This window comes from Sander lucioperca, chromosome 1, assembly GCF_008315115.2.
Source record: "Sander lucioperca isolate FBNREF2018 chromosome 1, SLUC_FBN_1.2, whole genome shotgun sequence".
NCBI lineage: Eukaryota > Metazoa > Chordata > Actinopteri > Perciformes > Percidae > Sander > Sander lucioperca.
In genome coordinates this window covers 5,293,675-5,319,994 of record NC_050173.1, presented here as the reverse complement: position 1 = coordinate 5,319,994, position 26,320 = coordinate 5,293,675, and the positions used below count along the sequence as shown (strand labels likewise).

The following is a 26,320-nucleotide window of genomic DNA, read 5'->3' as shown; positions in this document are numbered from 1 at the left end:
CAGCAGCAGTTCATGTAGACCAGACTCTAACTCCAGTCTACACAGCAGCAGTTCATGTAGACCAGACTCTAACTCCAGTCTACACAGCAGCAGTTCATGTAGACCAGACTCTAACTCCAGTCTGCACAGCAGCAGTTCATGTAGACCAGACTCTAACTCCAGTCTACACAGCAGCAGTTCATGTAGACCAGACTCTAACTCCAGTCTACACAGCAGCAGTTCATGTAGACCAGACTCTAACTCCAGTCTACACAGCAGCAGTTCATGTAGACCAGACTCTAACTACAGTCTACACAGCAGCAGTTCATGTGGACCAGACTCTAACTACAGTCTACACAGCAGCAGTTCATGTGGACCAGACTCTAGTTTGTTTTCATTGCTTGAACACAGTTTTCAAAACTCTACACACTTATCCCATGGCTTTAACCACAACGTGCACAACACTGTAGATCTACAGCATTTTGTTCAGATGCTAACACACTGCTGTCAGAACTGTTAACCACACATTCAAAACAGAATAGATTTCAGTCTGAAAGCCTGAGCAGGTCTCTTGATTTATACTAGTTAGTGAACATATATGGTATTTATATAGAGAAAGCTCAGAAAGACTTTTTTTTATATACAAACACCAAATAAGAATGAAACAATAATACACTGTACCGTTTGAGAATAACAGACAACAGAGCAAAGATACCAACATGTCCAGGTAAGATGTCTGAGGTTACATACACAGCTATAAAAAAGAAAAGAAAAACGCTACCTTTACTATAGTAAAACTGTGTTCTTCCTGTTTTTCAGAAAGTAATGGAGGTGAAAGAAAAGGAAACACCACATTCATCTGTAGTTAGAGATGATGAAGACATCCAGTGTGATGAAGAAGAAAAGTTGCCACTTGATGCTGGAGAGAGGTAGGATCAGTCACACTATTCTCTGTTACTGTTATGTACCTTTAGTATTTTACCAGTAATTCCATAAATTACTAGAGACAAAATACTATATTGAAGCAGAACTGCTGATTTTCATTCCTTCTTGTTTACCTTAAGTAAAAATTGGTATAATATAAAATCAATATCTTTTCTTTAAAGAAACTATTGAGTAGTGTGAAGTCACTTAAATTATTCAAACTGTAAAGATGAAAAGTTTGTAATTTGTGTATTGGTGTTTGATGCTAGTGTTTTTACTCTCAGTGTGTTCTGGACAGTGTGTGTTATCTCAATGTGTGTGTGTCTCAGTGTGTGTGTGTGTGTCAGTGTGTGTGTGTCTCAGTGTGTGTTATCTCAATGTGTGTGTGTGTCAGTGTGTGTTATCTCAGTGAGGATTGTTCTGAGTGTTTGGCTGCCCTGAGCCTGTTCTGAGATGTGTGTGAAGAGTTGTGTTTCTGTGAATGAGTTTAGCAGGAGATGTGAACTGTTTAGTTCAGGTGACTGTTGGTAGTGCAGACTGTAGTTAGAGTTTTGCACCTGTGGCTTCACGACTGACCAGGGTCAGTTTAGCAATCGAAAAAACCTGTAAATCAATGGGTCACTGGGATCAATGGGAACATGGATCACTCAGAGCAACACTCTTTCAAATGAAATGAATCAAATCATGTATTACTCCATGTTTGAATTCAGATGCATTTCCATGATTCCATTTTCATCAGTTCATTTTTGTCACTTTAGCCCTCACAGATCTGTAGATGTGTCAGAAAGTCATAGAATTATACATTTACACATTTGTTCTGGTGGTTATGACTCTTTAAATCAGATTAGTTTTTGCCTTGACCCATTTATCAGTACCTGTTAACGTGTGAACATGAACCAAATGTAGGGGTTCCCCCCTCAACCCTGCAGGGGCTCCACAGGAGGATGTTGATCCAGTAAACCAGGTTCACAGATCAGTTGGGACATCAATAACTGCATATTTATATGCCAAACAAATAGACGATGCTTTGGCAACATTGTGATCAAAACTTAAATACTAATAAAGCCCATTTGAATTCAATTGAAAAATTGAGAGAGGGAGAGAGAGAGAGAGTTTTTGATTTTAGAAAAACACTTTATTTACATATTTATAATTTGTACAATTAAACAATGAAATAAAAGTGTTAATGCATTAAAATATCAGTATGTGTTTAAAAATAATATCACCTGGTAAAAACTTGTGCAGAAACCAACTCTTCATCAACAACAGAACAAACAATATTAAAACACCAACGCTGTTTAGAAGCAGCAATGTCTCCTGAACTCTAACCAGAGTCTGGCCCTGATGTTACAGAGCCAGACTGCCCTGGCAGATATATATATATATATATATATATATATATGTTATATTGATATGGTATTATGCAGTTGGGCATTGTGCAGTACAGAAGTTATTGACCATGCACAGGATGAGTTAACGGGAAATGTGCAATCTTTATCATCTTTCAAAATTAAGTGCAATACGAGGGGGAGGATGTGTTGTGGGTTCTCTTCTGTTCTTCTGTGATTGTGAGGAAAGGTATGGGGGGGCATATTGTGTGTGGTTATTAGATGTTCATTGACTATTGAATGAGATAATATATGATTATGTTCTATGTAGGTCAACTGTATGTTTATTGTGTGTTTATGTGCGATGTGTCGCCATTTGTTTCTCTCGAATGCCCAAGACCAATTTCTCCTATAGGAGACAATAAAGACTTATTTTATTAATCTGACACTCAGAGGTTATTTACATGTAGTCTGGTGTGTGTGTGTGTGTGTGTGTGTGTGTGTGTGTTTCTCTTTGTCTGTGTGTGTGTGTGTGTGTGTGTGTGTGTGTGTGTCTGTGTGTGTGTGTGTGTGTGTGTGTGTGTGTGTGTGTGTGTGTGTGTGTGTGTGTGTGTGTGTGTGTGTGTATTATGAGCTGTGTGATGGCTCATGATGGCTCATGATGTCTGATATTTCTCTGCAGAGCGAGCGAGTCTTTAAGCAGAGCGAGGGCTGCAGACATGTCCGTCTCCACCCAGCTGGGTCTGTTGCTGTGGAAGAACTTCACCTACAGACGACGACGGATGGTCAGTTCTTCTCAACTACATTATTAATGACATTACATTACATGTCATTTAGCTGACGCTTTTATCCAAAGCGACTTCCAATTAAGTGCTTTCAACCCTGAAGGTGCAAACTCCAGACAACAAGTAGTAAGTACAAGTACATTAGCCTTAATTAAGCAAAACTACAAAGAGACATGTGAAAGTGCAGCTTCAAGAAATATACAGGTTTTTTTTCTCCCTCTTTTCCTTAATGTTTATCCGAAGTGTAGTTGGAAGAGATGTGTTTTTAGTTTCAGTGGAAGATATGTAGGCTTTCGGCCATCCTGATGTCAATAGGGAGCTTGTTCCACCATTTGAGAGCCAGGACAGCAAACAGTCTGGATTTCGTTGAGTGATTAGTTGTCCCTCGCTGTGAGGGGGCAGCAAGCAGGTTGGCTGATGCAGAGCGGAGTGGGGGGGTTAGGGTATATGGTTTGACCATGTCCTGGATGTATGCTGGGGCTGATCAGTTCGTGGCCCTGCGTGCAAGTACTAGTGTTTTGAAGTGGATGCGGGCAGCAACTGGTAACCAGTGAAGAGAGCGGAGGAGCGGTGTAGTGTGAGAGAACTTGGGGAGGTTGAAGACAAGTCGAGCTGCTGCATTCTGAATGAGCTGCAGGGGTCGGATGGCACATTCAGGCAGGCCAATCAGGAGGGAGTTGCAGTAGTCTAGACGTGAGATGGCTAGAGCCTGAACCAGAACCTGAGCCGCCTTCTGCATTAGAAGGGGACGTATCCTTTTGATGTTATGCAGCATGTATCTACACGATCGGGTAGTTGCAGCGATGTTGGCTGTGAAGGAGAGTTGGTCGTCAAGTGTTACACCCAGGTTTCTAGCACTCTGGGTGGAGACTACTATAGAGTTGTCAATTGTTATGGTCAGGTCCTGGGTAGGAGAGCCCTTCCCTGGAAGGAAAAGGAGCTCAGTCTTGTCAAGGTTGAGTTTCAGATGGTGTGTGGACATCCAAGAAGAGATGTCAGTCAGACAGGCCGAGATACGTGCTGCTACTTCAGTTTCAGACTCTGGAAAGGAGAGAATTAGTTAGATGTCATCTGCGTAGCTGTGGTAAGAAAAGCCGTGCGAGTGAATGAAAGACCCGAGAGAGTTGGTGTACAGAGAGAAGAGGAGGGGACCCAGGACTGATCCCTGAGGAACCCCAGTTTTGAGTGGGAACGGTTCTGAGGAAGATCCTCTCCAAGTTATCCGGTAGGTTCAATCTGTCAGGTAAGATGTGAGTAATGAGAGTGTAGAGCCTGAGACGCCCAGATCCTGGAGTGTCAAAATGAGGATCTGGTGGTTCACTGTGTCAAAGGCAGCAGAAAGATCCAGAAGGATGATGATGGAGGAGAGAGAGGTTGCTCTAGCGATGTGAAGCTGCTCAGTGACAGCAAGGAGGGCAGTTTCTGTTGAGTGGCCAGCCTTGAAGCCAGACTGGTGGGGATCAAGAAGGTTGTTCTGGTGGAGATAGGTAGAGAGTTGATTATAAATGGCACACTCAAGAGTTTTGGATAGAAATGGAAGAAGGGAGACGGGTCTGTAGTTATTTACCTCAGACGAGTCAGGTGTTGGTTTTTTGAGTAGTGGGGTTATTCTTGCCTCTTTGAGGGCGTTGGGGAAACAGCCAGTTGACAAGGAGATGTTAATGAGATGGGTGAGGAAAGGAAGGTCGGGAGAAATAGACTGGAGAAGGTGAGAAGGGATAGGATTCAGGGGGCAGGTGGTTGGGCGGTCGGAGGTAATCAAAGTAAGAATTTGATTTGGAGATAGAGGGGTGAAAGAGGAAAAGTACTGGATGTGATGGATGGAAAGATGATTTTAGGAAGTGTGGTGGAGAATGAAGAGCGTATGTCATCTATCTTTTTTATAAAGTAGTTGACAGCGGGTCATTCTTCACCCAACAACATGGATTCAGTCAGACTGTTAAAATGAAAACATTTCTATTTACATATTATTTTTTTTCTCTGTTGAGATAATCTATTAATCAGTTTGAGTCATTTTTTATGTTAAAAACATCAAACTTGTGTGATATCAGCTTGTTAAATGTGAATATTGCGTGCGTGCGTGCGTGCATGCGTCTCTGTGTTACTGATGTCTGTGATGTCACTTCCTGTCTCTCAGCTTCAGCTCCTGGTAGAGATCATCTGGCCGCTCCTGATCTTCTTCATCCTCATCATGGTTCGCCTCAACTACCCTCCGTACGAACAGCACGAATGTGAGTTTAAAAACTTCTGGTTTTTATTAACGATGGATTTAACGGCATCATGTCTGCTCTCTGAGGGTTAACAGGAGCATACTGTCTCTTTAAGTCTCTCTCTGAGGGTTAACGGGAGCGTACTGTCTCTTTAAGTCTCTCTCTGAGGGTTACCAGGAGCGTACTGTCTCTTTAAGTCTGCTCTCTAACGGGAGTGTACTGTCTCTTTAAGAATATCAGCTATTAGTAGCCGATTATCTTTGGGTATTAATGGTTATTGATGGTGGGAAGGTCTGAGTTTATGGCTGTTTATTAATGTGTTGAAGGTCACAGAGCTGCGTTCAGGATCAATCAGGTCAGACACAGTTACATAACTCGAAAACCTGAAAGGTTTAGCTAGCTTAGCTTAGCATAAAGACTTGAAACAGGGCTGTAGCGCCATGATTAGAGAAACTGGGGATTGAAAACAATGACTTTGTCTCAGTTTCCAACCGAGCCGGGCCGCTGTAAATGTAGTTTTAAGTCGTAGTAAGTACCAGGCTTTGCAGCCTGTTACAGTCTGAGTTTACACTGTGATATGTTTAATATTATGGTTTTATTATAATGAACTAAAGTAATTCTTCCAACTCTGATACATTGCAAAAAAACTAAATCTTACCAACTATATTTGTCTAATTTCTAGTCAAAATATCTAACAACACGTAACATAAGACGGTTACATAACGAGAGATGTTTCAGGGAGATACAGGGACTTGTTTTATACAATGCATCTTAAACATCTGGATTTACACGATGCATCTTAAACATCTGGTTTTGAGTTGAATCACAGAGAGTGTATAGAGCCAGCATATTTCCACCAGACTCCATGTAAATAATCAGGACTTTTAGCGTGTATAGAGCCAGCATATTTCCACATGTAAATGGGTGAATTAATGGTTTATTTCAACCAAACCAGAGTGGTGATTGTTGGAACAGTGGAAAGATGAACCAAGACGGCTTTTAATAGTTTTATTTAATTTCTGCTCACTTTGAATGAAGTGTGTTTTACGATGACAAAAATCCTGATTATTTACATGGAGGCTGAGGCCTGTACTACAAATCCGGATCAACATGCCCTGGATTTCTTTCAGTTAAACGGCTTCACTAACCCTAACAACCGCGGTCCTCCATAACCTGTGTCACGACGGTGGTTAACAACTAGTTCAATCAACCCAGGGTTTCCCAATCCAGCGGCGCGCGCATTCACATAAAAGAAGCGGTGTTTGCACAGCACGACCAATCACAAACATCTACCAGAGACGCATATTTTACGTAAGAAGAGCAAATTATAATTCTACATAAATATGAAGAACACAGACACGGTTTTACAGGCAAAAAGCAATACAGTCGCTGCTTCCTAAAACAGGAGGAAAGCTGGCAAAAAATAGCCATGTATTTCATAAATATACACATCAGGGAATGTTAACGGGGTTGTCGGTCTCTAAATGTTTTAACTTTTATGTGCGCAACCCTTTCTCCCTCTCTCTCTCTCTCTCCCTCTCTCTCTCTCCGCCCACTGAGCTCCGGACCAGGTTAGGCGTTCAGCATAAGTTACCACGGTGACTGAACGCGGTAACAAGTGATCCACCTTCGTGATACAGAAGACCCTCGGTTGAACCTGAAGTTAGCTCGTTAACGCCAAATCTTGCTTCGAAGTACAGGCCTCTGGAGTGGATTAGCTGTAGTTGTTTACCAATATAACCTGTACGGGAGTATGTTTTTGTCATGTTGTTGATTACTCTATCTGTAAAGTGTCCTGATATAACGTCTGTTATGATTTTTGTCTGTCTGCAGGTCATTTTCCCAACAAGGCGATGCCGTCGGCCGGCACGTTGCCATGGCTACAGGGAATCCTCTGTAACGCTGACAACCCGTGCTTCAGGAGCCCGACGCCGGGCGAGTCTCCGGGCGTCGTCGGGAACTTCAACGGCTCCATGTGAGACGCTTTACAGACTTTTATTCTGAAACTCCATGTGAGACTCATTTCAAAAACTTTTATTCTGAAACTCCATGTGAGACTCATTTCAGAGACTTTTATTCTGAAACTAAATGAGGTTTTAGTCTTTTTTTTCGAGGGTCTTGTAGAAATTTTTCATGGTTTGTCACTTTTGTCGATTTTTAAATATCAAGCTTACGATTTCATGTTCAGGGACTTTTATTCTGAAAACTCCATGTGAGAATCATTCTAGAAACTTATTTAAAAAAGTATTATTATATTTTGAAAACTCCATTATGTTTTTGTCTTTTTCAGGGTTTTTTTCCCATTTTTTGAACTATCAAAATTTGACACTTCTATTTTTGGCGTTTTGCCGGGGGGGGGTTGTATTTTGTTTCTTTTTATTGAGTTTTTCTGTCACTTTTTTCAAGCTTTTTGTCATATATACAGTATATATATACTGTTTATATAAATATATTTAACTAAACTGTTAATTCTGTAGTTTTTCCAGAATATCTCGAATGTTTTCGGACGCCAAGAAGATTCTTCTGTACATTCAGAACGATAAAAGCCTGGAAGGATTTCAGGAACTCGTTCAGGCTCTCAAGGTTCTGCAGGAGAGCCGAAAAGGTACCAAACACAGACCTGCCAACCTTGAAAAACTTTTTCGAGTTGCAACTTACTGATTTATTGTCGAAGTTCTGGTTCATGAACATGGCGGCATGCACGCGGAAAAGATGTGCCATTACAGCTGTCTTTGATGTCATTTTAGCTGGTTGGGCATCAGTATAGTGTATCGTTTAGTTCCCATGGTTACCAATCACTTCAGAAGGGTCCCAGGACGTAGTCATAAGTCATAGCTCAGGTTACTTATCTCTATTATAACCTTACCCTAAGATTACGATAATATTGTTCCAAAATTGGCCTTCTTTAGACTCTTTGGTTGTTTATGAACCGGTCAGAACGCAGAACGGATGAAGATAAAAAGAGTCAAAAATGACACACACACACACACACACACACACACACACACACACACACACACACAGACACACACACACACACACACACACACACACACACACACACACACAGACACAGACACAAACACACACACAGACACAGACACACACACACCAAGATTATTATAGTTTTGCATTTTTCATTAGTTTTTATTTTTATTTTGTTTTGACTTTTTGTTTTCAAATTCAGTTTAGTTTTAATTAGTTTTCAAAGCGGGTTTGCTAGTTTAGTTTATTTTTAATTTTTTGAAAAGGCTTAGTTTGAGTTTAGTTTTTATTAGTTTTAGTCTTTTTTTGTAAAATGGGTTATTTGTCGGGGGATTAAGAAAGGTCAGAAAAAGTATTGTGTAATAATAACTCAACAAAAACATCACACAGTTTTAGAAATTTGTATTCACAATGTATTCAACAATAACACCAATACATAAAATGTACATTTGAGGATGAGCACAAATATGTAAACAGTCTACACAAGATGCAGCAGTATGTGCAAAATGTGTAAGTGACGTCTTCCAGGAAAAAACCTAAATAGCCAACAGACTACAGAAGACATACATCAACAGCATGTATTCAACCCATTTTTGACCCACAGTGTCAGGGAGCTCAATCTGAAAAAAGAACATGAACAATAAAAATAAAAATAAACTCTAGAGGGTCAACACATTCAGATGAACCATCTCAAAATGAACTAGGCTACTCAATGACTTAGACTGCCCAGCATTAGATGCATGTGCTGCAGCTCTATGGCAAATCATTGCAGTTGAATACCAATACAATACTACATATCTATGTTGTACTTGACATCAACATTTATTAACAGTGAATATTTTGGACACTTCAAGTACACTGAGATCCAGACAGCTGGCAAGATACTGCACCATGTCAGCTGGAAGCTGATGTGGTTTGATAAACAGATTAAACAGATTAACCCACGCTTCCTCCTGCTTGATGTTCCTGCGTATTTACCAGCAGCTATCAGGTCTCTGGTGAAAGCCCTCCTGTAGTCTTCTCTGTCCTATGGTTGTCTCCGTCATGCTGTCTGGCCCTTACGTTACCCATACATCAATGCCCTGTACCGGGGTTATAGCTTCTGTTTCGGGGAAAGGGGGCTTTGCGTTCTCCTTTACCTTGTTAAGGTAAGCTAGGTTCGTCTCCTTATGGGCGCTTCTCAAATGTAGGCTACTTTCAAATTTGTGGGATTTTTTCCCTTTAATTAATTGTCCACATACTGTATTTTACCACCTTCCACTGCGAGGCACTTGCTTTTATCTGACACAGTCATAATCAAATAGGACTCTGCTGCTTTCTTCCTGTGAAAGACATTGACAAAGATGAAGACTAAGGACATTTACTCCATAATTTTATTTTAGTTAGTTTTGCAAACAGACATTACAGTTTTAGTTTATAGCTTTAGTTATCGTTTCTTTGTAATGCCTCGTTTTTATTTTTATTTCAGTTAACAACAATGTTTATTTATTATAACCTTGATGCACACACGCACACACACACACACACACACACACACACACACACACACACACACACACACACACACACACACACACACACACACACACACACAGAGGGTGTTTTTGTTTTTGCCATTAATTAGCATGTTAATATGTATTTTAAACGGTTATTTTTGTAGCAGAACGGCGATAATATTCTGAGGTGATAAAGATTTCTCTGAGCTTTCTCAGATGTTTGTTTTCTCTAAAGATAAACTTTAATCTTCTTTCTGTTCTTCAGGATTCAAGTTGAAGGACTTCCTGCGGGACGGTGAGACTCTGTCCACGTTCCTGAAAAACACTAAACTACTCTATGAAAACGACGTCCCGCTGATCATGGACGCCAATGTCAACCTGGAGAAGGTCAGCACGCCGTCTGTCTGTCTGAACACGCTCAGTCTGAACACGATCAGTTTGGTTAATTGGGTTTCATTTATTCATCATATTATACATTTCTATTTAATAACAGGCAGATGTATAGATTTCTGTCCTATAAGGTTGAGAAACCAGAGAATTGCCTGAACCCAAATATAATGAACTGTAAACACTCTGACTGAGACATGAGAGAAGAGGAACTGGAAGACAGAATGAAGAACAAGAGTTAACAGCAGATGGATGATACTGAACGTGACCTTTGACCTGGTCTCTCTCCGTCCGTCCCAGGTGCTCCTGAAGGGGTTCGGCGTCCACCTGAGGGACATGTGTCCCAGGAAGGGCAGCAAGCATGCCGTGAAGGACTTTGTGACGATCTCGGACCCTTGGGCATCCTGGCAGGTAGAGAAAGTGATCTGTGAGGAGCCGGCCAGCTGGCTGGACCACGCTGAGGAGATCTTCCTCAACAACCTGGACTTCCTGAAACCCATCAAGGTACCGAGTCCTCTCAAAGTTACAGCTAAACATTTGGAAGTGTGTGTGTGTGTGTGTGTGTGTGTGTGTGTGTGTGTGTGTCTGTGTGTGTGTCTGTGTGTTTTTGTGTGTGTGTGCGTGTGTGCGTGTCTCTGTGTGTGTGTGTGTGTGTGTGTGTGTGTGTGTCTCTGTGTGTGTGTGTGTGTGTGTGTGTGTGTGTGTGTCTCAGATTTCGTAGCCCAGAGACGTGTTTGTCTCCAGAGAGCAGCATTTCTTTAGTCTGCAGAAATCTACGAGCCGCTGACTGACGGTGTGAAACTGAAACTGTCCTCTGTGTCGTTTCTACGGCAACAGAGAGAGAAATCCTTAAAATCCTAAAGTTTATAGTTTCAGCAAAGTTAAAGAAGGAGGATCCACTTCTGTTTATCTGACAGTCACCAACCAAACTCTGTGCACATTTCAGAGTATTTAGGAGGGACATCTTGTCCTTTTTAACATGTATCTGTCACCAACCAAACTGTAATTTTAATGTATTTAAGTGGGACATCTTGTACTTTTTACTGCTCTACATACATATACCTGACACCAACCAAACTCTGTGCATTTTCAGAGTATTTAAGAAACCCACAAAATCTCACATTGTATTTATCCGTTCATATTCTTCCTGTTTTACTAAATCCTTTGAACTGTAGCTGGAATCTGAAATGTGTCTCCGTGTCTCTCAGAGGGACGTGACGTCCGCCCCCGAGGCCGTCAAGCTGGTTGTCAGGGCAACCAACAACCTCCTGGACAGTCTGGGTTCGCTGATGGTCGAGGTAAGAAACCACAGCCCAACAACAACTTCATCAGGTTTCCAAAACTTTGAAGGATTTTACTAATTTCATGAATTTTCAATAAATAAATAAACATATTTTGAGTTTAAAAAACTTTGAATATTATGAAAGTCAGATTTAAAAGAAAAAAATTAATATCAAATAAATATTTTTAAATGTTGCCAATCTCTAGTCAATCATAATGTTTCAGCCCATTTTTGCATCAAATAACTAATAAAACCCAAACTGATCAGAAGAATGAACACGTGAACAAATAGAAAAAAGCGTGATCAGAACTTTAAAAAAAAGGTCCAGATGTTAGGGCTTCACTTCTACAGTCCACGCAGCGACCGCTGGTTTAAACTCTCCTCTCAGGATAGACTGGCTTCACCAGGACGGTAGAGTCTCTCAGAGTCTCTCAGCGTCTCTCAGAGTCTCTCGGAGTCTCTCAGAGTCTCTTGGCGTCTCCCGGCATCTCAGAGTCTCACTGTACGTACACACCGCCACCGACTTGAGATTCAAAAGAAGCTCTGGCTGCCCTGTCAAGGACGCTGGTCAGAAAGTACGTCGAAGTTTTTGACGCTTTGGCCGCTCTGACATTGCAGCATTCTCCCTCAGCGTGTAAGTGTCAATAGGTGGGGGGGGAGGATTACCAATATTGCTCCTCTTACTGTTATTCAGAGTGCTGTTGTTCGGAGCCCATTACATCTGTCAGCGAGGTGCAGAGGGGGAACGTGTAAGCCTCGCTCTGGCTCTCAGACTCCCCTCGCAGGTTTAGAAACGCTGATTTCCTCTGAAGGGAAAAACACTGAAAGAAAGAATGACCCCCCCCCTCTCAAAACAACCCTGGGGAGCGGCGTCAACGGGTTTTAACCGAGTAACAGCGATGATGAGCATGTTTTGGTAGGAACAAAAGTTTACATCGTATGTTTCATTGGAATCGAAGGACAAGGACGTCTAAATTATATTCTGATTGGTTGCTGGTCATTTGTCGCTGAAGCGCGTCATAGCTCATTACCATAAAGTTGACCCACTTTCAACTTTCTGATTGACGCTCTGGTCACTCAAAACGGCCAAAACACGACGCCGACCGATTTTCCGCTTCTTGCAGCTGAGAGAAGCAATGAATGGAAAATGAATGACTTCCTGTAACTTTAGAAGATCAAGTCGGTACGTACAGTCAGAGTCTCTCAGAGTCTCAGAGTCTCAGAGTCTCTCAGAGTCTCAGAGTCTTTGTGTCCAGATGAAAGTGAAGAGCTGCAGCTGAACAAAGACGCTCTGCAGGGTTTCACTTCACAGTCCGCCAAACAACAAACACTCAGAGTCCTGCTCACACTGGAGATAAACTGGGGACACACTGGGGATGAACTGAGGACACACTGGGGATAAACTGGGGATTCTTTGAAGACAAAGAATAAACTGAACTGAACTAAACAGTAGTAATAGTATATAACAGCACTGTGTGTGTGTGTGTGTGTGTGTGTGTGTGTGTGTGTGTGTGTTGTGTGGTTGCAGCTGGCCGGTATGAACAGCAGTAGTACTAATATCTAACAGTACTGCGTGTGTTGTGTATGAACAGTAGTAACAGTAGTACTAGTATCTAACAGTTCTGTGTGTACTGTGTGTACAGCTGACCAGTATGAACAGCAGTAGTACTAGTATCTAACAGTAGTAACAGTAGTACTAGTATGTAACAATTCTGTGTGTACTGTGTGTACAGCTGACCGGTATGAAAAGTAGTAACAGTAGTACTAGTATGTAACAGTTCTGTGTGTACTGTGTGTACAGCTGACTGGTATGAACAGTAGTAACAGTGGTACTAGTATCTAACAGTAGTAACAGTAGTACTAGTATCTAACAGTAGTAACAGTAGTACTAGTATCTAACAGTACTGTGTGTACTGTGTGTACAGCTGGCCGGTATGAACAGCTGGGTGGATCTGAGGAAGGAGATCATCTTCCTGACCCAGAACGCCACGTCGTCTCCCAGCTCCATGTACCAGGCCGTCTCCAGGATCGTGTGCGGACACCCAGAGGAGGGGGGCCGGCAGATCAAATCCCTCAACTGGTACGATGACAGCAGCTACAAGGCGCTGTTCGGTAACCATGGCAACAGCAACGAGGACGAGCCGGCTGCCCTCTACGACAACTCCTCCAGTGAGTCCAGACCTGATACTAGAGATGTTCTGGTCCAGACCTGTTTATACCATTTGTGTGTCTCTGTGTGCATGTGTGTGTGTGTGTGTGTGTGTGTGTGTGTGTCTCTGTGTGTTGGTGTGTGTGTGTGTGTGTGTGTGTGTGTGTGTGTCTCTGTGTGTGTGTGTGTGTGTGTGTGTGTGTGTGTGTGTGTGTGTCTCAGCTCCCTACTGTAACAGTCTGGTCCAGAGCATGGACTCTAACCCGATGTCCAGGATGATCTGGCAGACTCTGAAGCCTCTGCTGCTGGGGAAGATCCTGTACACGCCCCACACCCCCGCCACCCAGAGGGTCATCCACGAGGTATTACATCACTTCCTGTCTCCTCAGGGGGTTGTGGCTAGAAGGGATACAGCTACAGCCAGAAGTTACGCAAAATAATGCAAAATCTGGCTACTTTCATGTGTCTGTTCCTCACAATTTTTTCCTAAACCTATCCAGTGGTTTTGGTGCCTAAACGTAACTGTCGTCGCTTTAGCTGTATCCCATCTAGAAGATATCTAAGAATATGGATTTATTGCACAAAGTCCTCTTAAAGAAATATGAGTTCTAGGAAAAGAAGCGCAGACTGTGGACCGGTCTTTTACACTTCTCTGCATACTGAACAAACTCACAAAGCACCGTGCTGGCCGTGCTATGTGCTTGAAAAACACAGAGAAGGGTTGGGCTCAACCAAGTCTCACCCAGAGGTGGGGGGGGTTTGGGTGAAAAAATGTTTTATTTGCTTGCCAATTACATTGAATCAAGAAAGCCAAACACTTATCATTTTTTGTAATAGTTAATATTTTACATTCATCATTATGATAACATGTTTTGGGGTGTTAAACTGGCCACTTTTGATTATTGTTAACCCCGCCCCCCCTCCCATCCCCCAAATGATACATTTGTGCGTACTTGTGGACCAACTAAACTCTGACTGATTGGTGAGGGGAGTTATAGTGGTCATGTAATATTGATTTATTTATAATCTATTATTATTATAATTATAATTATTATTATTATTATTATTATTATTATTATTATTATTATTATTATTATTATTATTATTATTGTGAAATTAGTGTTCATAAAACGAGTAATGTATGGTCTTTCAGCAATTTCAAGTGAATAATATAACAATTTACGGAAAATATTGTTATTGCTTGTGTCATGTGGTGCCCCCTCTCTGGTTGTGAATGATTGGTGCCCCTGGGACTGGCCCAAGTGCCCTTATGGATAATCCAGGCATGAATCGCAGGTTGGAGCACTGGTATACCTTCAGACCCGAATTTTTTTGACTGGGTGGAAAAAGTGGAAAACACATTTTTGGTAACTCATGTTTTTAATAGTATTTTTTCATGTCCATTCCAATGGACGCCACAACGAGATGGGCGTAAGATGTCATAAAAACTTAAGAAAAATAAGGCTGAGTTTTTCCACATAGTAATCAATCAGGTATGACCTAAACATCTGGAACTGGATGTTTGCATGGTTTTGAGTCTGTGTACAGTTCTGAACATGCACATGAACTTGATAGGGGTATCTCAGCGTTGGTAGGGAACAGCAGTGAGGTCATCACCAGGAAAACCCAGAGCCTGCAAGAAGAAAGAGAAATGATGTAATCTGAACATGCACATGCACACAATAGATGTATGATTGTAGATAAGATTACCTGAAAAAAAAAATCTTTTTCCTTCAGTAAACTATCGTGGAACTTCCAACACATAACCATACTGTTTATGGCTAATGAACTGATAGCACACTTACTTGGAATGGAACTGGAACGTGAACTTGAGAAGACATCCGCTTGTGGATGTTTTCATGTATACTCATTTTCGATGAGCAGCCTTGAAGCAGTTTCGGTGTGGCTCAAAGCACAAGTGGATGTTGCACTTGTCACAAAAGATGTGTGTCTTTCCTGTACAGTATGGCATCTTGCATCTGGTAGCCTCTTTTTTTTCATCATAATTTGGCATGTGGTCAACCATGTCATACTGAACTTCACGTAGAGGCCTTACATCCTGGACTGGTCTGTGAGCTGGTCTGTGGGGGACACGCTGTGGTTCTGGAGACATACTGGGTCTTCTACATTTTGCTGCCACTGTTTTATGGACTCTCACCAGACACTGGTCCACATTCATCTTGAAATGGAGGAGAGCCTGGATGTCTTTGGTCTGGATATTGGCCCTCTTGGCGTCCAGCCTGTACTCCAACCAACTGTTGACCACAGCTATGTCAAAAGCATGTGTTATCATTCTCAGGGTCCACTTTTTTGACCAAATTTCTATATGGTACAGACTGACAAGTTGATTAAGCAGGTCAATGCCGCCCATTGCTTCATTGTACAGCTTAACCACCTCTGGAAGGACACACCATCAAAAATTGGGCCTTCTTTTTGTCCCACCGCTGCACTTCATTCATTCTGCCAACACCCACGAAGTTGGAGGCCATGACAACTGGTCTGTTGTCATACCATTTGACCAGTGCCACCTTACCATCACGGCTTACAACTTCATCACAGCTTCCTTGAGGCTTTTTGGCCATCTCTTTGTCAGACTGTAGAGGAGGCCTGGCAAAGCGAGAGACCCTTGCTGTCCCAGCGGCATGAATTTTCCTCTCAGCCAGCAGCTCCAGAAGATGTTGTGAAATAATTGTCAAAATACAACTTGTGGTTGGCCTCGGTGATCCGCTGGCTAAAATGGTACACCACTCCAGCTTCAAGTCCTAGCTGCTTCCTGTGCTCTTGTGATAGCTCCATTTTAGTGCCTTGGTGCAACAGGAAGTCGTAGGTCATGCCACTTTTCCCACACAGGAAGTATATTTTCACCCCCCCATGGGTGTGGCTTGCCTTTGATGAACTGTTTGACAGAGTTCTGCGAAATGGCACCATTTGTTCATCAATGCAAAGGTTCTCCTCTAGTGGAAGCTCCAAGCATCTATTGCGTATGGCGTCATAGAGAGGACGTACCTTGAAAAACACATCATTGTTGTCAGCTGGTTTCTCCAAATTGTTGACCAAATGCAAATGTGACCGGAGCTGGAAGAATCTGTCAAGGGGCATTGTGTTTTGAAAAATACCAATGTCCATCCCAGCTTCCCAGTACATGGAGACTCTTGGCATTTTCATCACTCCCATAGCAAGGTGGAGACCAATTACGGTTCTGATCTCTCCTGGACTTGTTGGTTTGAAACTTAGTGTACCACTTTGCATGGCATAGAAATGTGTTTAGCGGACATCAAATTGAAGATCTCATCTGGTATATACTGTTTGAAGTATTCATAGGGTCTCATGGGATGATCCCCGTGAATTGGAGGATTCTCAAAGGAAGTGTCCACGATTGTAGTGAACGGCCTGTGATGCCACTTGATTTCTTCCTTCCTGGTTACTGTCATCTCCTCCTGTCCTCCTCTGTCCTCCTCTGTCACTACACTGTCTTTCTCCTCTATCTCAATCTCATTTGCCACATCAAGTTCTTCTGGCATGCATGTAACCTCTCCACTGTCCCTCTCTGAATCTAATAACAAAACAATCACATTTTAGCTCATTTTATGTATTCTTACTCTTGAACTATTATGCATTCTATTTAGATCTTACATATAAGACATTAAATGGATTAAAACCACATACTAAGAATTAAAAACATTTTCATTTAATTTCTAAACTTACCACCTATCTCACTGCTGGTTTCATCCTCTTCATTTCCCGAGTTCAAGGAGTCAAGTTCAGATAACTCTCCATTTACGAGACGTTCAAGGAAGTCTTCGACTTTATACTCTACAAGAACATTATGTACAAAAAATATATATTTAAAATTTTGTAATAATGAAAAATAAACTGTGACACCATACTTTACCTATGAAAAGCTTACAGGTATTTTGGTTCTTTATATACTGACACTAAACATGAGCGTTAGCTAAACCTGCCCACCTCCTGATGTCCATTGCAATGGACATAGGACTTTGAAAAAATCCTATAAGTTAATGATATGATATATGTTCAAAATAACTTCAAATATTATCACTTGTAACAGTTAAAATTATACTGACAGCTAATTTGTTTGGCCAGCATGAACATACATTCATATTTTTGATTGAAAATGGGCACTTACTCTTCCCTCTCTGCAGTCGCTCCGCCATGCTTGTCTTGTCCGATGTCTGTCACTCTCTCAGAATGTGCTCAAAGTCATATCATGATTTTGATTGGATAATCAGGATCCAATCAGTAACCAGCATTGCTGACATCATTCAATTACAGAGTATTTATTGGTTTAGAGACAAAAATATGTCATGACCATTTCAATGGACACAGGGTCCAAAGGGTCATACTGTGTAAACTACCTCCTTACTTATGTTCTCTCCTGACTCTGAAAGTCACCACCAGGAAACGTAATCTTAGATCATATGGGCAAATCATGTATGACATTCCCCCAACTGTCCTTGGTGAAAGTGCCTTTAACCCTCCTGTTGTCCTCTGGTCAAATCTGACCTGTTTACAAAAACTTTCTATATCAGAACTATGACCAAAGAACGTTGACAAAAGTGACAAATGTTGGAAAAAGCTACAAAAACGCAGGATTTTTTTTTTACAAAAACCTTTTTTTTTAAATGCAGAAAAAAGTGACAAAAAGTGACAAAACATTGGAAAAAGTGAGAAAAAAAACAATATTTATAAATAAAATGTAATAATTAAAACATATTTTAAAAAAACGCCAAAAAGTGACAAAAAAATTGGAATAAAATCGACAAAAAACGTCAAAACTGTAGAAAAAGAACAACAAAATGTTGAAATGTCTGTATCAGAACTATGACAAAAGAACGTTGAAAAAAGTTGGAAAATGCTACAAAAACGCAGGGAAAAAAATTAACAAAAACATTTATTTTAAACGCAGAAAATAGTGAACTATCAAAAACATCTCCAAAGGTGACAAAGAATTGTCAAAAAAATTGGAAAGAATGTACAACATAATTTGAATAAAATCAACAAAAACGTTGAGAAAAGTGTAGAAAAACAACAACAAACTGAAATTTCGGCAGAAAAACACAAAGTTGCAGGTCGACAGGAAGACAACACAAGAGTTATAATGGTATAAACTGCTGAATCATCTTAAATTAGACGACCTACCAACAATGACAGTTTAAAATTAGGAGAAAGGACTATAGTAGAGTACTAAATGCATATGTGCTGTTACTGAGCACTGCTGGTGATGATGTTGAGATGATGTTGACTACCTTTTTCTGTTTCATGTTGTTTGCTTTACTGTATATATTTTAATATGTAACTATTATACTGCTGAGATTCTGGATCTCAATGGGATTATTTCCTGGTAAAATAAAGGTTCATAAAATGTGTTTCCAGTTAATCTGTCTGATTGGACCTCTTCCAGGACTGGAGTAAAGCTACATGCTAACGTCAATAAAACAATAATAAAACAATAAAGCTACATGCTAATGTCAATAAAACAAAGCTACAAGTCAGGAGAACCTGTGTGTTACATTCAACTTCTGTCTCATGTTATAGACTGGTCCCTCTCTGCTGCACCTGTCTCATGTTATAGACTGGTCCCTCTCTGCTGCACCTGTCTCATGTTATAGACTGGTCCCTCTCTGCTGCACATGTCTCATGTTATAAACTCGTCCCTTTCCGCTGCACCTGTCTCACGTTATAGATGTAAAAAGTATTTTCTTGTTCTGATTAATTCTGGCAGAAAGTGCCCCCCCCCCACCCCCCGTATCTGTGTAACTGTGTCTGTGGTGCGTTCAGGTGAACCGGACCTTCCAGGAGCTCAGTGTGTTCAGGGACCTGGGCGGGATGTGGGAGGAGATGAGACCCAAAGTCTGGAAGTTCATGGAGAACAGCGAGCAGATGGACCTGCTCCGGGTAAACACTCTTCTTTTTATATTATATTATATAATCATATACCTTCACCCCCTCATGGTTCCCTCTTTCTTTATTATATTATATAATTATATACATTTACCAGGGATGTTCACCCTCTTTTAGTTGTGTTGACTGATGTCAGATCAGTGGTTGATAATAATAATGTTTGGTTCAGACTCTGCTGAAGAACAACGTCACCGCCAGCTTCTTCAGAGATCAGCTGAGCGGCACCGACTGGACCGTCGCCGACGTCTCCTACTTCCTGTCCAAGCAGGCACCGGACCCCCGCAGGCCGGGCGGTGCCGTCACCTGGAGGGAGGTGTTCAACGAGACGGACCAGGCCATCATGAGCATCTCCCGCTTCATGGAGGTAACACGTTCTTTAATGCTGCAGATATGAATCCATCTATTATTGTTTGGATGAATGTATTAAAGGGATATTTCACCGTTGGAAACATGAATACATCTTTAAATTGGGTCACTTATGTAGTAGAAATGTGAATTTTCTTTTAGAATTTGGTGGCTTCTAGGCCGAGAAAAGCCATAAAATTAGAGATGCACCGATTGACCGCCCGGTGACCAGAATTGGCCGATTTTCACGTCATCGGCCATGACCGGTGACCGGCCGGTCAGTCTGACATATGCCGATTTTATGCCGGTCAAATGCACTCGGGCGCCGCATGATTTACATCACGCAACACCACACGTGCACATGCAGGATATCCGCTGTATGCATGTAGCAGCGGCACACTGCTGCTCCATCAGCTGTTTATGAAATGTCATTAAGTCGTAATTACACACGGCGTGTGTGTGTGTGTGTGTGTGTGTGTGTGTGTGTGTATGTCTGTGTTTTTATCTCTCTCTCTCTGTGTGTGTGTGTGTGTGTGTGTGTGTGTGTGTGTGTGTGTGTGTGTGTGTGTGTATGTTTGTGTGTATGTCTGTGTTTTTATGTCTCTCTCTCTCTCTGTGTGTGTGTGTGTGTGTGTGTGTGTGTGTGTGTGTGTGTGTGTGTGTGTGTGTGTCTCAGTGTGTAAACCTGGATAAACTGGAGCCTGTCTCCAGCGAGGAGCGGCTGGTGAACCGGTCCATGGTTCTGCTGGAGGACAGGAAGTTCTGGGCGGGGATCGTGTTCCTGGACGTTGAGCCCAACGCCACCGAGCTGCCGACCAAACTCAACTACAAGATCCGCATGGACATCGACAACGTGGAGAGGACCAATAAGATCAAAGATGCGTAAGCATACACACACACACACACACACACACACACACACACACACACACACACACACACACACACATATACACATACAGTTTAGAGTTAAAGGTAATTTCCCTTCCATCACCAAACCCACCAGACACCCAACATGTAAATAATCAGGACTTTTAGCGTGTATAGAGCCAGCATATCTCCACCAGACTCCATGTAAATAATCAGGACTTTTAGCGTGTATAGAGCCAGCATATCTCCACATGTAAATGGGTGAATTAAGGGTTTATTTCAACCAAACCAGAGTGGTGATTGTTGGAACAGTGGAAAGATGAACCAAGATGGCTTTTGATTTGTTTTGTTTTATTTAGTTTCTGTCCACTTTGAATGAAGTGTCTTTACGATGATAAGAATACTGTTTATTTACATGGAGTCTGGCTCCATCAGAAGATGTTGTACTGTCTCTTTAAGTGTTTTGAAGGGGACCCACTCTGTGGTCTCCCCAGGTACTGGGACCCCGGTCCCCGGGACGACCCCTTTGAGGACATGAGGTACATCTGGGGTGGGTTCTCGTACCTGCAGGACGTCATTGAGCAAGGCATCATCAGAGCCATGACGGGCACCAAGGAGAAGACGGGCGTCTACATCCAGCAGATGCCCTACCCCTGCTACGTAGACGACATGTACGTTTCACCTGTTCAGACTACTTTCAGCTGTTTATTTCTACTATTTATTCATTCATTTTAGCTGTTTATTTCTAACATTTATTCATTACTTTTAGCTAACTACCTGTTTATACTTCTTCTCTAACATGCACCATGTACTATTGCTGATATTTTCTTTTAATCAAATCATAATTTATATTTTTATAGTTGTAGTTGTATAGTTGAGCTAATCTACAAACTTTCCACATACCCCTCTCGTTGGGATTATCTGACTATGTTTACATGTAAACATCTTGTTTTACACGGCTGTATGTAAATAGAATATTTGCTTTCAGTAGCCATGGAAACAGCTCAGAGGAAGATTGGCTTTTTTTCAGAATAAGGGCAAAACTGTATGTAAACGTGGTTATTTTCTTAATATGTCCCCCTGTATTCCCCCTGTTGCCCCCCCTCAGCTTCCTGCGGGTGATGAGCCGCTCCATGCCTCTCTTCATGACGCTGGCCTGGATGTACTCGGTGGCGATCATCCTGAAGAGCGTGGTGTACGAGAAGGAGGCGTGGCTGAAGGAGACCATGAGGATTCTGGGATTGAACAACGGCATCCTGTGGGTCAGCTGGTTCATCAGCAGCCTGATTCCTCTGCTGGTCAGCGCCGGGCTGCTGGTGCTGCTGCTCAAGGTCCCCACCAAATCATATTCACTGTTATCAATCAGTAGTGGTGTTAGAAACAGAAATAGTTCCCTATGTAGTGTGAAAGTTATCCTTTAATAAAGTTGTGTCTGTGTGTTTTGGGTCCAGGTGGGGAACCTGCTGCCCTACAGCGACCCCGGTGTGGTCTTCCTCTTCCTGGGATCCTTTGCCGTGGTAACCATCATGCAGTGCTTCCTCCTCAGCACGGCATTCGCCCACGCCAACCTGGCGGCCGCCTGCGGAGGGATCATCTACTTCACGCTCTACCTGCCCTATGTGATGTGTGTCGCCTGGCAGGACTACTTCGGCTTCGGAGCCAAAGTCTTCGCCGTAAGTCCGCCACACTCACTCACGTTTGTTGTTATGATGCTGTGTTGTTATTGGACAGAGTGAGACATGTGTCCACCCCCCTGCAGAGCTTCCTGTCCCCCGTGGCGTTCGGGTTTGGCTGCGAGTACTTTGCCCTGTTCGAGCAGCAGGGGGTCGGCATCCAGTGGAAGAACCTGGTGTCCAGTCCTCTGGAGGAGGACGACTTCAGCCTCCGCACCGCCATCATCATGATGTACGTCGACTCCTTCCTCTACGGAGTCCTCACCTGGTACATCGAGGCCGTGTTCTTAGGTACACACACACACACACACACACACACACACACACACACACACACACACACACACACACACACACACACACACACACACACACACACACACACACACACACACACAGACAGACAGACAGACAGACAGACAGACAGACAGACAGACAGACACTCACCTTTAGTAAAGGGTAACTTCTGGATTTTTCAACCTGGGCCCTGGGTGTCTAAGTGCCTCACACACCGTCAGTTAGGGTCACCCACCAGACTCCATGTAAATAATCAGGACTTTTATCATCGTAAAACATACTTCATTCAAAGTGGACAGAAACTAAATGTTTCATGTTAAACTAAAAAGATCTTACTCTTTAACTAAAAGGTCTATCTCTGTAGGGATCCTTTCATAATGTTGTCAGACATTTAGAATAATAATCTGAGTCTGTCAGCAGCAACAACAGAACTTTTAGTGACTCTAACTGATTCTAAACACTCAATATTGAACCAAATTTAAAGATTTTTGTTCCAGTCAGTCACTCAGACACAGAAACATGGAAGAATAGGGTCCAGGTTGGAAAGAAATAAAGTTACCCTCTAAGCTGTAACATGTGAAACCAGCCAGCTTCAGCCCCGTCTCTTATTAAATGTTTAAACAGATATTGTGATGATCAGTCTGAGTTTTCTGTGTGTCTCAGGTCAGTACGGGATCCCTCGGCCCTGGTACTTCCCCCTCAGTAAGTCCTACTGGTTCAGAGAGAAAGAGGGAAAGTCCAACAGCTTTCCTCTGAGCCGGAGAGGAAACCCAGAAGGTGACATACCCACACACACACACACACACACACACACACACACACACACACACACACACACACACATACACACACACACACACACACACACACACACACACCCACATGCGCAGACGCACACACACACACACACACACACACACCCACATGCGCAGACGCACACACACACACACACACACACACGTACACACACACATGCACACACATGCACACACACACACACACACACACACACACACACACACACACACACACACACACACACACACACACACCCATTACATCATCTCTTTATTTATAAAGCAGCTTTCATGTATGCAGCCCAAAGTGAATGAAATGAGAACCCAGATGAAATCCAGCCAGTGTAGAGGTCTAAGGTGGAATATTGTCCAGTCTTCAGGAGTTTGTAAGGACTCTGCAGGTGCCTGAATAACTAGTTTTTGTGCCTGTGAAAACACCATAACAATAATCTAAGTTACTGAAAATGGATTGATGAACAAGTTATTTCTGTGTCTTGTTGAGACGATAAACCCTTTTATTGGATGTATATTTTTCAGCTGGTAAAAGACAGATTTAGTAAATTCAGGAGTCAATAATCAAACCAAGATTTCTGGTATGATTTGTAACGTTCATTGGCTTTTTTTATTTATTTTTCTTATGCAAAACACCTATTTTGTAAATATTTGTTTCTGTATTTATTGTTTATTATTATATCAGTGTTTAATATGTTTGCCTGCACCAATCACCCAGGCAGATTCCACGTAAGTGTAACTTATTGTGGCAATAAACACGTTTCCGATTGTGACAGTGAGCACTGACCTTTAAGACTTTTATTGTGAAACTCTGCGGCTTCCTGCGTGTGTTTTGCAGCTGTGAACATCGAGGAGGAGCTGGCTCACCTGCAGCCCAGCGTCTACATCGAGGAGGAGCTGGCTCACCTGCAGCCCAGCGTCTACATCGAGAACCTGGTGAAGGTTTATCGCCACGGGAAGAAGCTGGCGGTGGACGGACTGACCCTCGGCTTCTACGAGGGACAGATCACATGCTTCCTGGGACACAACGGAGCCGGGAAAACCACCACCATGTGAGTAACGAGTCACAGGGACAGAGACAGACACTAGGGCTGGGACAGAGACAATTCAATTCAGTTTCATTTATAGTATCAAATCATAACAGGAGTTATCTGAGGACACTTTACAGATAGAGTAGGTCTAGACCACACTCTATCTGTAAACTATAATTTACAAAGACCCAACAATTCCAGTGATTCCCCCAAGAGCAAGCATTTAGTGCTACAGTGGTGAGAAAAAACTCCCTTTTAAGAAGAAACCTGGGACAGACCCAGGCTCTTGGTAGGCGGTGTCTGACGGTGCCGGTTGGGGATGTGATGAACAGTGGCAATAACAGTCACAATAAAGATAATGGATCAGTGACTAGAAATAGTAGTTGTAGTAGTTCATGGTGTTGCAGGGCACTGCAGGGCACAGCAGAGCGTAGCAGGGTGTAACAGGGCACAGCAGGGCGTAGCAGGGTGTAACAGGGCACAGCAGAGCGTAGCAGGGTGTAACAGGGCACAGCAGGGCTTGGAGCAGGACAACGGAGACAGCTGCAACCATGATTTAGGTGCCATCCTAATACGAGGAAACATGCTGGACGAAGAAAAAAAACATAAGGACTCCGGGGGAATAAGCTCCCCAGAACTAAGTTAGTAACAAGCATTTCTGGGACATGGAGGCACACAGATGGAAAGAGAGAAGCTTAGTGTGTCAAAGGAAGTCCCCCGGCAGTCTAAACCTGTAACAGCATAACTAAGAGCTGCAGAGAAGCAGAGATAGGGAGGCGGCGCACCGTGACTGTGGCTACACACCCTCCCCCGCCGGTCTAGGCAAACGCTGCAACTCCTCACTCCCTAAATATACGTAAGCTTTCTATGAAGACAGACACTAGGGTTGGGACAGGGACAGACATTAGGGCTGAGACAGGGACAGACAGGACTGATCCAATTCTTCCCTGATACATGCTGATTGAATTGTGTTGTGATTCTCATGTATTGTGATTCCTGACATATTGTGACTTGAGTGTTGAGTATATTGGGATTTTATTTTCCTTCTTTAACAAAAACCTAATGATGTTGTCCCTGTAGGTCCATCCTGACGGGTCTGTTCCCTCCGACCTCTGGTACCGCCTACATCCTGGGCAGAGACATCCGGACGGAGCTGAGCGCCATCAGACAGAGTCTGGGAGTCTGTCCTCAACACAACGTCCTCTTCAGCATGTGAGTCTCCAGCACCGCTCAGAATCTCATAGTATAGTATGTCGGAAAAAGTCAACCTGGGAGTCATCTTGGACAGCAACTTCTCTTTTGAAAACCACATCAACCAAATAACCAGGGCTCTCATTTATAAACGTGGCGTACGCACAAAACGGGGCTGAAAATGTGCGTATGCCACTTCCCACGCAAAGGTTGTGATTTATAAAAAAACAAACTTGACGGGAGAATGTGTGGTCCTCCACGCAAACTCTGACCCATGCGTACGCACAATTTGGAGACAATGGGAAGTGGCGACACAGATGGTGAGGTGGTGAACTGAAGTCAGACTGCAGAAAGTAAATGTGGGAATAAGGATTACTCGTAATGTTTTCTAGTATTGATGCCTCACGCACATTTTTTCACTCCATATCATCCACGTTACCATGAAGATTAAATCCAGCAGTGTTATTTGTGCTTGTACTGAGTGATAATTGTTCCATAATCACCTCCAACTCAAATCTTTAATAAAAATGCGTTCTTAGTATTTAATCGGCACTGTCTCACCGTCACATTGTCTACGGAGCGCAGGCGGCCCGACTGCATGGAATACAGGATAGCATTTAAATATCCTAGCATTAGATAATGGCAGAACACAGTGTA

The 26,320-nt window shown here is 42.6% G+C and overlaps 1 protein-coding gene across 1 annotated transcript in view; it reads left to right on the top strand.

The window, feature by feature from the left end:
* The first annotated feature begins 771 nt into the window (after positions 1–771).
* Positions 772–26,320, top strand: part of LOC116051164 (phospholipid-transporting ATPase ABCA1-like) — a 154,072-nt gene continuing 128,523 nt past the window's right edge. The window contains exons 1-20 of the mRNA XM_036006295.1: positions 772–908; positions 2,914–3,016; positions 5,154–5,247; positions 7,060–7,201; positions 7,704–7,831; positions 9,973–10,094; positions 10,395–10,598; positions 11,303–11,392; positions 13,302–13,545; positions 13,748–13,887; positions 19,325–19,441; positions 19,617–19,811; positions 20,469–20,674; positions 21,157–21,333; positions 21,771–21,993; positions 22,114–22,335; positions 22,422–22,626; positions 23,296–23,409; positions 24,280–24,493; positions 25,553–25,684. Coding sequence (XP_035862188.1) covers positions 805–908; positions 2,914–3,016; positions 5,154–5,247; positions 7,060–7,201; positions 7,704–7,831; positions 9,973–10,094; positions 10,395–10,598; positions 11,303–11,392; positions 13,302–13,545; positions 13,748–13,887; positions 19,325–19,441; positions 19,617–19,811; positions 20,469–20,674; positions 21,157–21,333; positions 21,771–21,993; positions 22,114–22,335; positions 22,422–22,626; positions 23,296–23,409; positions 24,280–24,493; positions 25,553–25,684 — 3,176 coding nt within the window. The 5' untranslated portion in view covers positions 772–804. The remainder of the gene's footprint in view (positions 909–2,913; positions 3,017–5,153; positions 5,248–7,059; positions 7,202–7,703; positions 7,832–9,972; positions 10,095–10,394; positions 10,599–11,302; positions 11,393–13,301; positions 13,546–13,747; positions 13,888–19,324; positions 19,442–19,616; positions 19,812–20,468; positions 20,675–21,156; positions 21,334–21,770; positions 21,994–22,113; positions 22,336–22,421; positions 22,627–23,295; positions 23,410–24,279; positions 24,494–25,552; positions 25,685–26,320) is intronic.